The sequence below is a fragment of the Mauremys reevesii genome, linkage group 4, assembly GCF_016161935.1.
Source record: "Mauremys reevesii isolate NIE-2019 linkage group 4, ASM1616193v1, whole genome shotgun sequence".
NCBI classification, from domain to species: domain Eukaryota; kingdom Metazoa; phylum Chordata; order Testudines; family Geoemydidae; genus Mauremys; species Mauremys reevesii.
This window is the reverse complement of record NC_052626.1, coordinates 66,325,493-66,338,660: the sequence shown is the minus strand read 5'-3', so window position 1 is coordinate 66,338,660 and position 13,168 is coordinate 66,325,493. Positions and strand designations below refer to the sequence as shown.

Genomic DNA, 13,168 nt, shown 5'->3' with positions numbered 1-13,168 from the left:
GGTATGTCAAAGACTAATAATTAAGGCTATGTTTTAGGCATGGGTATTTTTAGTAAAAGTCATGGACAGGTCGCAGGCCGTAAAAAAAATTCACGGGCCAGTGACCTGTCCATGACTTTTACTAAAAATACCCGCCATGACTAAAACTTGGGCGTGTGTGTGCGCGTGCACTTGGGGGTGGGGGCAGTCCGGGACCCCCATAGATGCAGGGGCCAGGCCCAAATTCAATTAATAAGAGATGTAAATGGCACGAACCAGCTCAGCAGAGATAATACGTATATTATTTCCTTTCACTCACAAGGCATCTTGTGTAGGAAGCAGCCTTCCCAAACCACATGCCCAAACCTCTTGCTCTGCTGTTTGAAGACTGAGATGCCATTTAATAATTTTGCAATATTTGCCAGCAATCTCACATGATAAGTAAACAGTTACACATTTCTCACCCAGGGAGGAACGTTGCCCCCTCCTCCATGGATGCCTGGGTCACTCCATGCAGCGGAACTGATACAGTTCTATTGTACAAAGTATGGGTCATGATTTGGGTGGGCCATTGGACAGGGGATGTGAACCCATTGCATGTGGTGGAGTTCAGTCATATTTCCTCACGCAGACTTCTTATCTAATCTAATGAACTATGCAAGGTGGAAGTGGATCAGTATCTGGGTTTCATATATCATAGAGTTTAACGCCAGAAAGTACCATTAATCACCTCATCGGACTTTCTGGATATCACAGGTTATTAAGTTTCACCCAGTTATCTCTGTACTGAGCCCAATGAAGCATGCCTTCCAGAAGGGCATCCAGTCTTGATTTGAGGACATCAGGAGATGGAAAATCCACCATTCCCTTTGGATGTTTGTTCCTGTGGTTGATCACTCTCACCGTTAAAAATATATGCCTAGTTTCTAATTTAAATTTGGTCTGGCTTCAGCTTCCAGCTACTGGTTCTTGATATGCCTTTCTCTGCTAGACTGAAGAGCCCTTTAGTACCTGGTTTGTTATCCTGGATACCTTTGCTAAATTCCAACGCAGGTAATTACATTTTGTCTTGAAAAATTCTTACTGCAACTATGTATTTGCAGTCAGTTAGTTAAAAGGAAAACTGACAACTTGAAATCTAGTCAGTTAAAGAAAAGAGAGAGAGAGAGGGGATGCTAAAAGTAGTTTCAGGTTCTTCACATGCTCCTGAATCCCTCTTCCTGCCATTTTTGGGAGGGTTTTACAATCATATTTTCCAATTTAAAAATATTTTTACTCTTCTCTTCTGCTGTTGGAAAGACTCACACAAATAATAGGGGAAACTAAGTAAGGCCCCAATCCTGCAAAGTTTATGTATGTGCTTAATTTTAGGCTTTGACTTCAATGGGAGTACTCCTGTAAGTTAAGTTAAGCACAAGCTTTAAGTTAAGTGCTATGCTGGATCCAGGCCTCAATGTAGGGGCATTGAAAGTGATTGCCCACAAAGTACAAAATTGGCGGGGGGGGGGGGGGAGGGGGATTTCCCTCTGATCTCTTTCAGCTATAGTAATCCTCAGGGTAACATATAATTTAGTAAATAAAGAATTTCAAATAGAATTGTGATTAGAAGTTGACTGTGACCCTTTACATTTGCAAACCACTTTAGATCCTGGAGGATAAAAGATACTGTAGAAAAAAATTATGATTAGAAAGAATTTTTTGGGGGGTGTTCAAAATAAATTATTTGATAGGGAACAATGTGCCAATCGGGAAAATAATTCCCCTCCTTGCTTTAATTTTTAAGTGCCACTTTAGCACTTTAAAAAAAACAAAACTCTAGACCTCTGTCTCAGCACAAGTTATATACTACTTTGCATTTTTTATAGTTTGTTTAACAAGGCTCAAGCATGGAACTACATTCACATTAGTACCAATTTCATCTATGGAAAGGGCAATGATTTATTAGGCAAATGGGAGCAGCAAGGACTAGCTGGCTGTGCGAGAACACAAGTGTGTGTGAGGAATGCATGAGCAAAACGGAACGTGTGTAAAGGCAGTTTGCTCCTTTGGCACATCCCAAAGCACAAGATGGATGGAACCAATGATAGACCCAAGAGATTAACACTTCAGTATAGATTACACACACAAATGGTCGCCTCTACTGCAGTCCTTGAAATAACATCAATACCAACTGTGCTCCTATGTGGGATAAACTGAACTTCGCACAACTACTAAGCTATAGTGAAAAAAAAGTCTTTACATAAAACTTGTCACTTTAAATCATGACTTGATGATATCTTAACTCACAAAATTCATATTGAGTCAGGATATAATGTTATAGTACATTGGAAATATCTTTGCCCTGTGAGCCAGGACTCAAAAGGTGATAGGTAAGCTTTAAGCAGTAATCTCAGCATACCAAAAGAATTCAACACATATATTCCGATAAGAAGAAGAAGAAACAGAAGTCAACGGAAGGTTTTTATATATCAGACAGCCAAATTTCAAAAAGGACAGTTGTCTTCAACAGCGGCTGTGTAAAATAATGCTGTTAGTATAGCAAGATTGTAAAATAATGCCCTTCTCCTTTGAGTATTACATAATAATTATGCAACCTTCTTAGGGCCCTTGGGATTTTACTATTACTGTCCTTAATAAGAGGCACTATTATAACCCTCCAAGTAGTTCTATATATAAAATTCCAAGATGTTCTTAAGCAGCCATATTTTGGGTAGCCATGGGAGCAGTGTAGGAAAAAGGTAGACTATAGGGTCCACAGAGGAGAAAGTTTACTGTACTCAAGGAGAGAGATGACAAAGGACTTGTCCAGGAATTTTTTCAGTAGGAATGGAGAGGAAACAATGAATTAAATAGTCAAACACTCTGATACAGCCCAATCCTGCAAGGTGATATACAACCCTGCTGGGGCACAGAGCTCTTTTAACTTGTACTGTAGTGAGAATTTAGGATGCTCAACACTTAGCAGGTTTGGGCCCATAGTAAAGTTTTTATAATTATATACTTTTATATATTTGTATTTTGACATTAGAGATGGGCCCCGAACTGATCTGAATCCACCTTAATTATGAGGAATTTCAAATCCTGATGCAATCCAAACAACATATATTGGTCCTCTCTCTATAATCAACCACACTGGAATGCAAGATCTGAATGCTGTGTTGTTTGGTAAAGTTTGGATCTAGATCTGAACTCTGTGGCATGGGGCTCATCTGCAGTTTAGATTAAAAAACAAAAATTAAGAATGTTTCAGTCTCTTCTGTTAACAGGATGAGCCTCACAAGAATTATCAGAACACGTGTTTAAGATTTTGTTATGCCATCTTCATTTTATGAACACTGACGTCCCCCCTACAAGAGTCAGTGCAATTATGGCCGTTTAAATATTGTCCTTCAACCATGTACTTAATTGTGGTTGGGAGAAAGTGCGGCTTATCCAATCACATGTACAGTTCCATTCTGAGCTTAGGAGTTATGTATCATGTTAAAAGGACAGAGACTGTTCTTTTCATTGCACTGTGGTTCTTTCATGTTAATAAATCAAACCAGAGTTAGAATGCATATAAGGGAGCGCACAAGACTAAAGGCTCCCAAAGGGCAAATGGAACTGTCATTAGTGGATTGTAAATTATGAATTTCAGGCTGGGATTTTCCATTCATACTCAGTATGAAGCTTTCTGCCCTCTAAACACTACAAAACAAAGTTATTTGTAAAAAGTGCAATGCCCCAAATTTGTTTCCAGTCATCTTAATTTAATAACTTTTCTGTACTAGAGAAGGAAAACTCTGTGTGCTTATGTTAGAAAAGCAAAAAGAGTACATATTATTATTCGGATATAGATAATTCATGATGGATGGGATAGTGTGATAGACTGGTTTTATTAGCAAGTCCAGTTACTATTAAGGATGTAAATACCGGTTAAAAAAGTTAACTGGTTAAATGACTAAAATTATATCGTTTAATTAACCGGTTAACCGAGGTAGCTCTGGCATGGCGAGGGCTGGGCCTGCTCTGGATGGCAGGCCTGGTGCGGCTGTGTCTCACCGGCTGGCCTGGTGCAGCTGAGTCCCACTGGCCGTCCTGGCGTGACTGGGGCTGAGGTCCCACCGGCCGGCCCAGCATGGCCAGGGCTGAGGTCCCTCTGGCCAGGTGACTAGATGCAGCCGGGGCGTGGGTGCCTGCCGCCTGCGTGGGGCCACCGGGGTTAACAGTTAAGGTTGGTTAACCGGTAAGTCTAATGCTTACCAGTTAACCTTTTACATCCCTAGTTTCTATCATTTGAATATTTAAGTAGGGTGCAATCAAGTACATGACACCCATGTGTCAGGAATTTCACCTGCAAATAACTGTAGGCAAGAAACTGTACCCCAAATTATTTGTGCCCTTTTATCCCTCTCCTCCCATCAATAACAAAACAAACCAAGTGCAGAAACAACGAGCAGATAATTTGTTCCATTTAATTTTATAAAACTCTACAATTACCAAAAAAAACCTTTTCTATATATCAGTGTCATAATTTTAAGGTCTAATATCTTGGCCGGGACTGAGCCTGAAACAAACACCTTTTATCTCTGGAAAGGGATAACAGCTTTCCTCAGGGATAACAAACCCATTTCCAGCCTTGAAGACTTATGAGATACTGGACATTAAACCTGTAGCTAGCTCAGGCCTCCATCTTAGAGCAGTGTAATTGTGGGAAGGAATACATTTGGGGGAAAGGAGGAAATATTTCTCCGTGATGTATATATTTTTTGATGGACAAAAGGGGAATGGCAGCTGTGTGAAAACTGCACACATGTTTGGAATATAAGTAGTAGTTATGGAGGCAGATAGATTAGTGGGTAGTGTCAGCTAGGCGGTCACATGGTGGTGCAATTTCTCACAAGAATCTCATCACATCATATGTAGCATAAATGCTGACATGCACATATTCTATCCAAGTCCAGCGTAAGCTTTACTTTTATAGACTAGGCTAGCCACAGAAACTGTTAGCTTCATTTTAGTGCTGTACTTGGCAACTGGACATCAAAGCAGGGCTGTGTTTAGAAAGAAGCATTGCATGTTCAAAATCTTTTACCAAAAAACCCTAGTTTTACTGGACAGTAGTGAATTAAAGGCAAAGAGTTAGTTTAATTTTAATTATGAGCAGGCACACCTGACAAAACAGCTAGGGTAGGCAAGACAAGGCTACAAGCCCTGAGCAAAAAGCCTACAATACCTCATATTCAGATTCCAATGATATCTTATTCTTTCTGATTCTTTCTTCCAAAGCTGGATCCATCTGTAAGGCAAACGGAAAAGACATCCAAAATGTTTATTTATAAAATATACCCAAATTTTAAAGGAAAAAACAACAACACCACATTTCTCAATCTTCTTTTAAAAATAAACTAAATGCATTGCCCAGATACCACGGTGATGGGTGCAATATATGAACCCGAATACAAAAAAGGTCAACAGATTCTAGCTCAGTCAGACTAGCAGGGAGGAAAAACTGCCCTCCCCCTCTCCTTCGTTGCTCTCCAAGTACAATAAAGTAACCTTTGTGTTACTTAATTTTATATTACCTGAATTTTATTTTACTCTGCCCATAAATTTTCAATGTACTACTGTTGTTTATATAGCAATGCATAGCAGTGGGTTTTCACAGCTGGATGCTAAGAGTATTGGTACTCAGGAAGCAGTTTAAGTTTTGATACTGGAGAGGTAAATTCCTCATTTCCCACTCCAGCTACACTGTATTAGCTGTCCCATTGCCAACCCCCGCCCCCCATTCCAATATCGTCTCTTGTGTCAAACAAATGTGGAAATGATAATAATAGTCAACACACATTAGACTGATGTTTTTGCTCAAATGAACAGCACAGGTCCATGGAAATGTCCTAAAATGGTTTGAGTCCTTTCAGAACTAACCCAGAGAGGTGTAATGGGCAACTATTCCTCTGCCCTGAAAGTGCTCTCTTGCCTTGCTGCAAGGCTCTCTCTATCCTTTCCTCAATATTATTCAATATCTATATGAAGACACTGCGGGAGCTGGTTACACACTGAAAAATGTCAGCAATATACAGATAATACCCCACTGTATGTCCAGATGTAAACAGGACCAACTCATTGCATTCCTAATGCTTAGCAAGATCAACACTTGAATGAAGAGCAGCTGGCTAAAACTGAACCCAGGCATGACAGAATTGGTACAGGTAGGAAGAGGCAGGTGCTCAGAGCACATATCTCCTCCATAATATTCCCCTTGATCTAAGGCACCTGACTGCTGACTGTAAAGTCAATATATAGCTTTGGGGTCCTCTTGCATATCTAAGTTCCTAAAGATGCTCAGACAGCTGCGGCTGTGAAAAATTATCATTACCATCTGTGAATGGCTAGAAGACTTAGGACACGTCTACACTACAGATGCTGCAGCGGCACAGCTACGGAACTGCTCTGTCACAGTAGTGCTGTAATGTAGAAGCTCTCTACATCAACGGAAGAAATTTTTCTGCGACACAATACATCCACCTCTCCGAGAGGCAGTAATGAGGTCAACAGAAGAATTCTTCCATTGACTTAGCTACATCTACACCGGGAATTAGGTCAATCTAACTTCAGTGCTCAGAATTTTTCACAGCCCTGTGGGATGTAGCTAGATTGAGCTAATTTTTAAATGTACACCAGGCCTTAGTCCCCTTGCATGAGTCACAGATCTAGCTACAGTAATACACATATTTGTGACTTCCAGACTCTACTGCAGCTCATTACATCTGGGAATTAAGCCAGACAGACTAAAAAAGCTAACTTGGTACAAAATGCAGAAGCCTGTCTGGTGAGCAAAACAGGCTTTTGTGAAAAGGCTCCGCTCTCTAAACTGCTTCTCACCAACATTGGGGCAAATTCAACGTCTCGGTCCTGATGATTTTGAAAGTGCTCCATGGAAATGGCCTAGTGACTGGAAAAACTGCCTCTCTCTCTATAACCATGACCTCCAATAACAGCTATGTTCCACCACAGCAACAAACCCATTGGTCATGAGTGCGGGAGAGAGAACTCTCTCTGGAGCAAGAGGAAAATACCCCTGGACCTCACATCATTCAGAACGAAATGCAAACTTCTCCTTAGTGTCCTCACAATAGCTCTTCACATAGTCCACACTCAGACAGGGAAGGTGGAAATTAATTCTTATGCTTTTCAAGCTACTTCTCCAGATGGAGAAGGGAGCGGGGGGCACTCAGATGTCATGGTGGTGAGTACCATAAAAGTACCTACGTAGTTAAATCTGTGTTTTTATTTAAATTACAACAGGCAAAATGTACCTGATTATTTTTGTTTTGACTGTTACCATAAACATCTCAATATCCCCTATTTATCTGATTTATTTTACTTATGCGTAGTGATTCTAGTTCACATGGCTACATTTGTGAAAACTCAGGGGAGCACTGCTGCTGCTCCACTCCAGGACCCCTCTGCTCTCAGCCCACTTCCTTGTGCATTAATTCCCCTCTACCTGAGGAAGGAGAGGGGAGCATCTAAGTCTAAGACATAGAAATCCTGCAAATTTGTAACTAGCTTGACTCAGTAACAGCAATGTTGCCCCAAATAAACCTGGTCAGCCAAAGAAGCCACCTGAAATTGCTCAAGCAGATGTGCGACAGGTTGCCCCCCCCCCAGGATGCCACCTAATGAGCTGAGATACCACTGAGCCTGTCTATTATGCCAGCCTGGGTACCCTTTTTACCTGTCTTGCTTGAGCCAAGCTATTCCACTAAGCCTCCTCCAGCACACACACAGGCAGGGCCACACCAAACTGCAGGATGAAACAGACACTGAGATCAGTTCTGTGAAGGCTCAGCTTAAGGGACTTGCCCCAGCACTCAGGTGTCCACCTCCCTTGGGGTGCAGACCCAAAGATAGGTTATGAAATCCGCCTTCTCCCTCAATGTGGAGGAAGTTATGCACAGCCAAGAAATAAGTTTATTAACTACAAAAGGTGCATTTTAAGTGAATATAAGAGGTAACAGACAGAACAAAGCAGATTACTGAGCAAATAAAATGAAATATGCATGCTAAGCTCAATGCACTTAAGAAACAGTAATTTCTCACCCTAGATATTGTCACAGGTAGATTACAGAAAGTCTTGAAAGGCAGCTGCACTTGCCTGCAGCTGGAGATTTCAGGCATTTCCCCTCTCAGACTGGACGCCCTCCCAGCCTAGATTCAACCCTTCTCCCCTCAATTCAGTTCTTGCTTTCAGGTGTTTTTCACTGTCTCTTTGGGTGGGGAGGCAGAGGAGAACCACGATGATGTCACTCCCCTGCTTTATGTAGCTCTTGTGTATGGCAGGAACCCTTTGTTTCCCAGTGGAAGAACAAGTGTTCAGATACAGAAATGACACAGGCATACAAATTGGATAATCACATTCAATAAATCATAACCTTTCCAATGATATCTTACATGATCCATCTTGCATATCTCAGTTATGTCATTCATATAATAAGCATATTTTCACAAATATGGAGTGAAACGTCACAAGATGTTATTGTGTTAACACTCACTGGCAAGTACACAGAAAACTCGTCTTCATTATAAATAAGAATTTTATTCCATACCTTAATTACAGAGAGACTGGCTAGACCCTATTCTGAGCACACACTCTGTGTGTGGCTCCTGTGGAGCCCATGATGACCCACTGAAGTTATAAGAGTTGTTCTGTAGGAAGATTCCCAGCAATGACAATAAAATAAGTTTTCCCTCTTACCTTTTCCATTTTTTGTTTCCCCACACATTTACCCAATCCAGCAAAGTTGAATGATCCTAGACTTCAAGGATTCTGCCCTACTTTCTCAACACCTGCTTTCAAGACCCCACATTTCAGTCACCAGGTCTAATCAGAAGAGTTAAACAAGAATACATGTCTTCGGAACCAATGCAATGATCATGGTCAGCCATCAGGGAGAAAAAGTCTCTTACAAAGCGCCACTTCCCACGACTCCAAGTCTCAGTGAACCACATCTGCAACATTACGGAAAGGAAAGAAAGACAGAATGGGCATATCTTCCCTCTAATAAAGCATTCATTAGTACATGCTACAATTATGAACAACATGTCAGCCATAATCAAGCACCATCAGAGAACATTTAGAGTACAGCTATGACCAGGAAAGTAACGATGTCAAAATGACAATGGCAACTCCTTACTCTATAGCTCTCCTCCCTGCAAGTAGTCAGACCTCCCCATTTCACAGACACCAACACAGTTGTGTTTCCATTATCCCTGCCTAGCCAATACAATACAGTGAGCTGGAATCTATTCTACTGCACACATCAGCAAAAGAATCATCAGCTGAATTTTGAGTGCAGAATCTTGATGCAGACAAAACCCTGCTGAATTCTCAGAGCCCAGATGGAGTTTGCAGCACTGGCCTGGCAGCTTGAAAATGTTCTTTGGTTTATAAAATGGACTCATTTGAAATGGAATCACTGAGAGAAACTAAAAATTAAATCCAGGAGTCCATCCTTCCACACCTGGATAAGGAAGGGGGCGTGCACAAAGGTAGCTATGCAACATTTTTGCTCTCTTGACCTCAGAGGCTGCTGTGCATTACACCAGCTGACCAGAAGCCCCTAAGGGCCATTCTAGTGGCCAGAGATTGTCAGGGTGCAGGAAGAACAAAACTGTGTCCCATGCACCATGGGTTAGGAGGCACAGTGTCCCTATGCCACTGGAGAATTCCTTCAAATCCTCAGAGAATTCTTTAAGATGGGTTTAAGGTAGAAAGCAGGCTTTGTATTTTATTTTTCTGGGAAGTATTTTTTTCAAAATGTCTACTTACAGATAAGACCCATTCAAATTAACATTATTTGTCAGAGTATTTTGCACTGCGTAGGCTCACTGAAACTATTTAAATGAAAAAAATCCTAAAAAATTGATCAACGAAGACCAAGTTATTTCCCCAGAAACCTGCCCCAATTTACCAATTATCTGAAATAATCCAGAGTAGCAACAATTGAAGCCTTACGTGTGGGGAAACAGCTTCCTGGAGCTCACACATCATACTTCTACTCCTATAAAAGGCAAAACAGCAGTTCATTTCAGAGATTCAGCCAGGTTGGATCTTTCTTGAGAAAGGAGAGGGGGGGAAATACACTCTAACCTCTTCACAAGGATCTCCGACATCAGGCTACTGAACTGTGGTTTATGAGCAGATTTAAAAGCTACAGACAAGAAGGGATAAATCCCAGAGTTTAAAAGTGCAATGTATAATTATACTCAAGCAACTAAATTAGATGCTATTTTACTTCCCAGGAGGCAAAGGAAAAGCAGGTAAGGGTGTAAGTAATATAGTGAAAAGACAGAGAAGGTATTTACAAAATACATTTTGTAAAATACATTTACCTGCAGTTCTCTGTAATACTCTTTAGTTTTATTATTTATATTAATCATTTCAGCTGTATAAAATATAGAGATGGGCCCATCTCATCACCCTAGATCTGACCACCTCCAACCACCAGAGACTTCTGAATCCAGATTTGAACTTTATGGTTTGAGTCCATCTCTTATTAAAAAAATGTGGGTCTACGTAGGAACACCAAAATTGCCACACAAGGACGGACCAGTAGTCCAACTGATAGCTGACAACAGCCAAGCTCATGATTCAGAAAATTGCATATAAAACCCTGTAAGGCAGCAGTTCTCAAAACGTGAGCCATAGAGCACTGGTAATCTGACAAGAGCTGCTGGTCAAGTGGTGTCAGCACTCCTCCTTATTTCCAGCTGTCAAATTGCATTGAGAGAGGCTAAAAATACATTACGTTCTTCCCTACTATTATTTTTCCATGTGAACATCTGCTATAATTGCAGGGGTGTTATGTGGTCAGGAATGGGAAGGGGGGTGGTCTCTGCAATCAGAAATGGGAAAGGAATTGTGCACGAGACAATTTATTAAATTTCAGTCCATATAATGAAAAAAATTGAGAAACCCTGCCATAAGCATCCAAATTAGCAATACCATAGGTGGGGAGGGATCAACTCGTGCCCCAAGATATGAAGACTTACGACCCTTCTAACTGTGACCTGGTCAGTTTACTAGTGGGTGCTATTTTTCTTATTTCTCTCAATTTTTAAAAATATACTAAGCTGAAGACCACAAATGAGAGCGTTTATTTGCCCCCTACTTAGTTTATTGCTAGATTTGCCCTAAGAGCCTGAAATAGGGAACGGATGGAGGGTGCTTTGGCTGCTACTCGTCTATCTGTTTGGCGTAATATTTCAATGTTCCTATATTTTCTCACATACATGGGCCATCGGGAAATGGCAGGGGTTGTCAGCTCTCATCTCAAAAAACAATGTTCTCATGCAATTAATCAATTATTCCTATGCCCTCACATTCTGCTTAATTTCTAGGTGCACATTGATATATTTGATTTATAGAAACAAAACTAGAGGCCCCCTTCCCAAGCTCTGGGCACCCAGCCAATAAATTTAATTTCACAGTAACATTTTAATACAATGGACTGTTCTTTCCCGTGTATAATAAATATGTTCCAATACATAAAATAACCCCCACTACTAACGACAAGACCTGCAACCCTCCCCAAATGCCTTGGGGAAAAGATGGGCCTTGCAGCATGCCCTGAAGGTTAACAGATTCCAAGCACTGTCCATGCACCTTTCCCAGATCAGACTCAGCAGGACATAGCTTTCTAAAAGGAGCTTTCAAAACCTCCTGAGCTTTGCTACACCTTGATTTTTCTGTAGCTCCAATGGTCTGAAGGAAAGAACTTGCTGTGCCTTTTTGTGCACTTTTTCATGGCTTTCTGGCCCTTCAGTGATCCCCCTTCTAAACATGTAAGCAAGTCTAGATCTCTCTAAGGAATTAGGCAGACCTGACCATGAATGCCACAACTTCCCAACACTCCAGCACAAGGCATTTTGAGAAAGGCAAGAGTTGTTCAGCCTGCTTTTTTCATCAAGGGACTTGGTGCTCTTAGCCCTCATTTCAGTCTAGAGGAAATGAAAAGTAGGCACGTATGCTTTCCTTTGAGGCCAAAAAGTGGACTGTTGTGTTGTTCACAAATAGCACAACTCGCAGTAGGATTTTACTCTAGAGCTCTGCTGCAGCAGAATTTGATGATTCAGCTAAAATAAAATGATGATGGGTGGAGGGAAGGGAGCAAGAAAAGTAAGACTCCCATCTTTAAAATATTAAAAGACAATTCCTCAAGGTGCCTTTGTAAAGCCTCTTTAATATGCTGTACCTGTCCTGTTACAAACCACTTAAACAGCCTGAAGTGCAGGATTTAAACTAAATGCCCTTAGGGTATCAGCTGAGAGAAAGGAAATCTTATATAAGGCAGAGCTTCAAAAACGCTCTCTCCTTTTTCCTTGTCTCCTCAAAGTGGGTATAATTTATGAAAAATCCATTCATATTTCCTTCTAAAAGAACTGAAATCTTTAAATGTTGATTGTACCATATGCTATCTTATCTGCAAGTACTCTTTGTTAATCTAACAAAACTCTCTACAAAATTCCTTTTGCTGCTAATTTTTGTCTGACATTTATATTTTCAAAATCTGTTTTTATGCATTTCTAATTTTCCCATCATTGGTATCTGGCTACTACTGTTAAAACGTTTGATTTTTTTGGGGTATACAAAGGTACCTAACGTTCCGCTCTGAAAAATGACTGTAAAAATGTGTTTTCCAAGACATATCTGCTCATTAGTGACCCAAAAAACCCTCAAAAACAAAAAAAGTAGTTAGACTCCCTCTGTCCCTGCAGAGCTAACACAGGTAAGAGAGAGTGATCTGAAATTCCATTCCCTTTTGTACATCAACAGAATTATTTCCTAAGCACTAATTATAGGGTTAAACATACACTTGCACAAGCCTTGTGACGGCAATGGAGCCACACGTCTCACTGAAGACAATCTTTATTACTAGTATCAGGGGGTAGCCGTGTTAGTCTGTAGCCACAAAAACAAAAGGAGTCTGGTGGCACCTTAAAGACTAACAGATTTATTTGGGCATAAACTTTTGTGGGTAAAAAACTTCACTTCTTCAGATGCATGGAGTGAAAATTACAGATGCAGGCATTATATAATCACACATGAAGAGAAGGGAGTTACCTCACAAGTGGAGAACCAGTGTGACACCTCCCCATCTATTATTGGGAGTGGACTACATCCAGTGATGAGCTCCCAAAA

General features: G+C 40.8%; 1 protein-coding gene across 2 annotated transcripts in view; it reads right to left on the bottom strand.

Moving 5' to 3' along the window:
* The window catches only part of LOC120405129 (cytochrome c oxidase assembly protein COX16 homolog, mitochondrial), a 73,592-nt gene that overhangs the window by 17,088 nt on the left and 43,336 nt on the right, over positions 1–13,168 (bottom strand). For both annotated transcript variants that reach the window (XM_039538425.1, XM_039538424.1), the window contains exon 3: positions 5,195–5,257. In XM_039538425.1, coding sequence (XP_039394359.1) covers positions 5,195–5,257 — 63 coding nt within the window. The remainder of the gene's footprint in view (positions 1–5,194; positions 5,258–13,168) is intronic.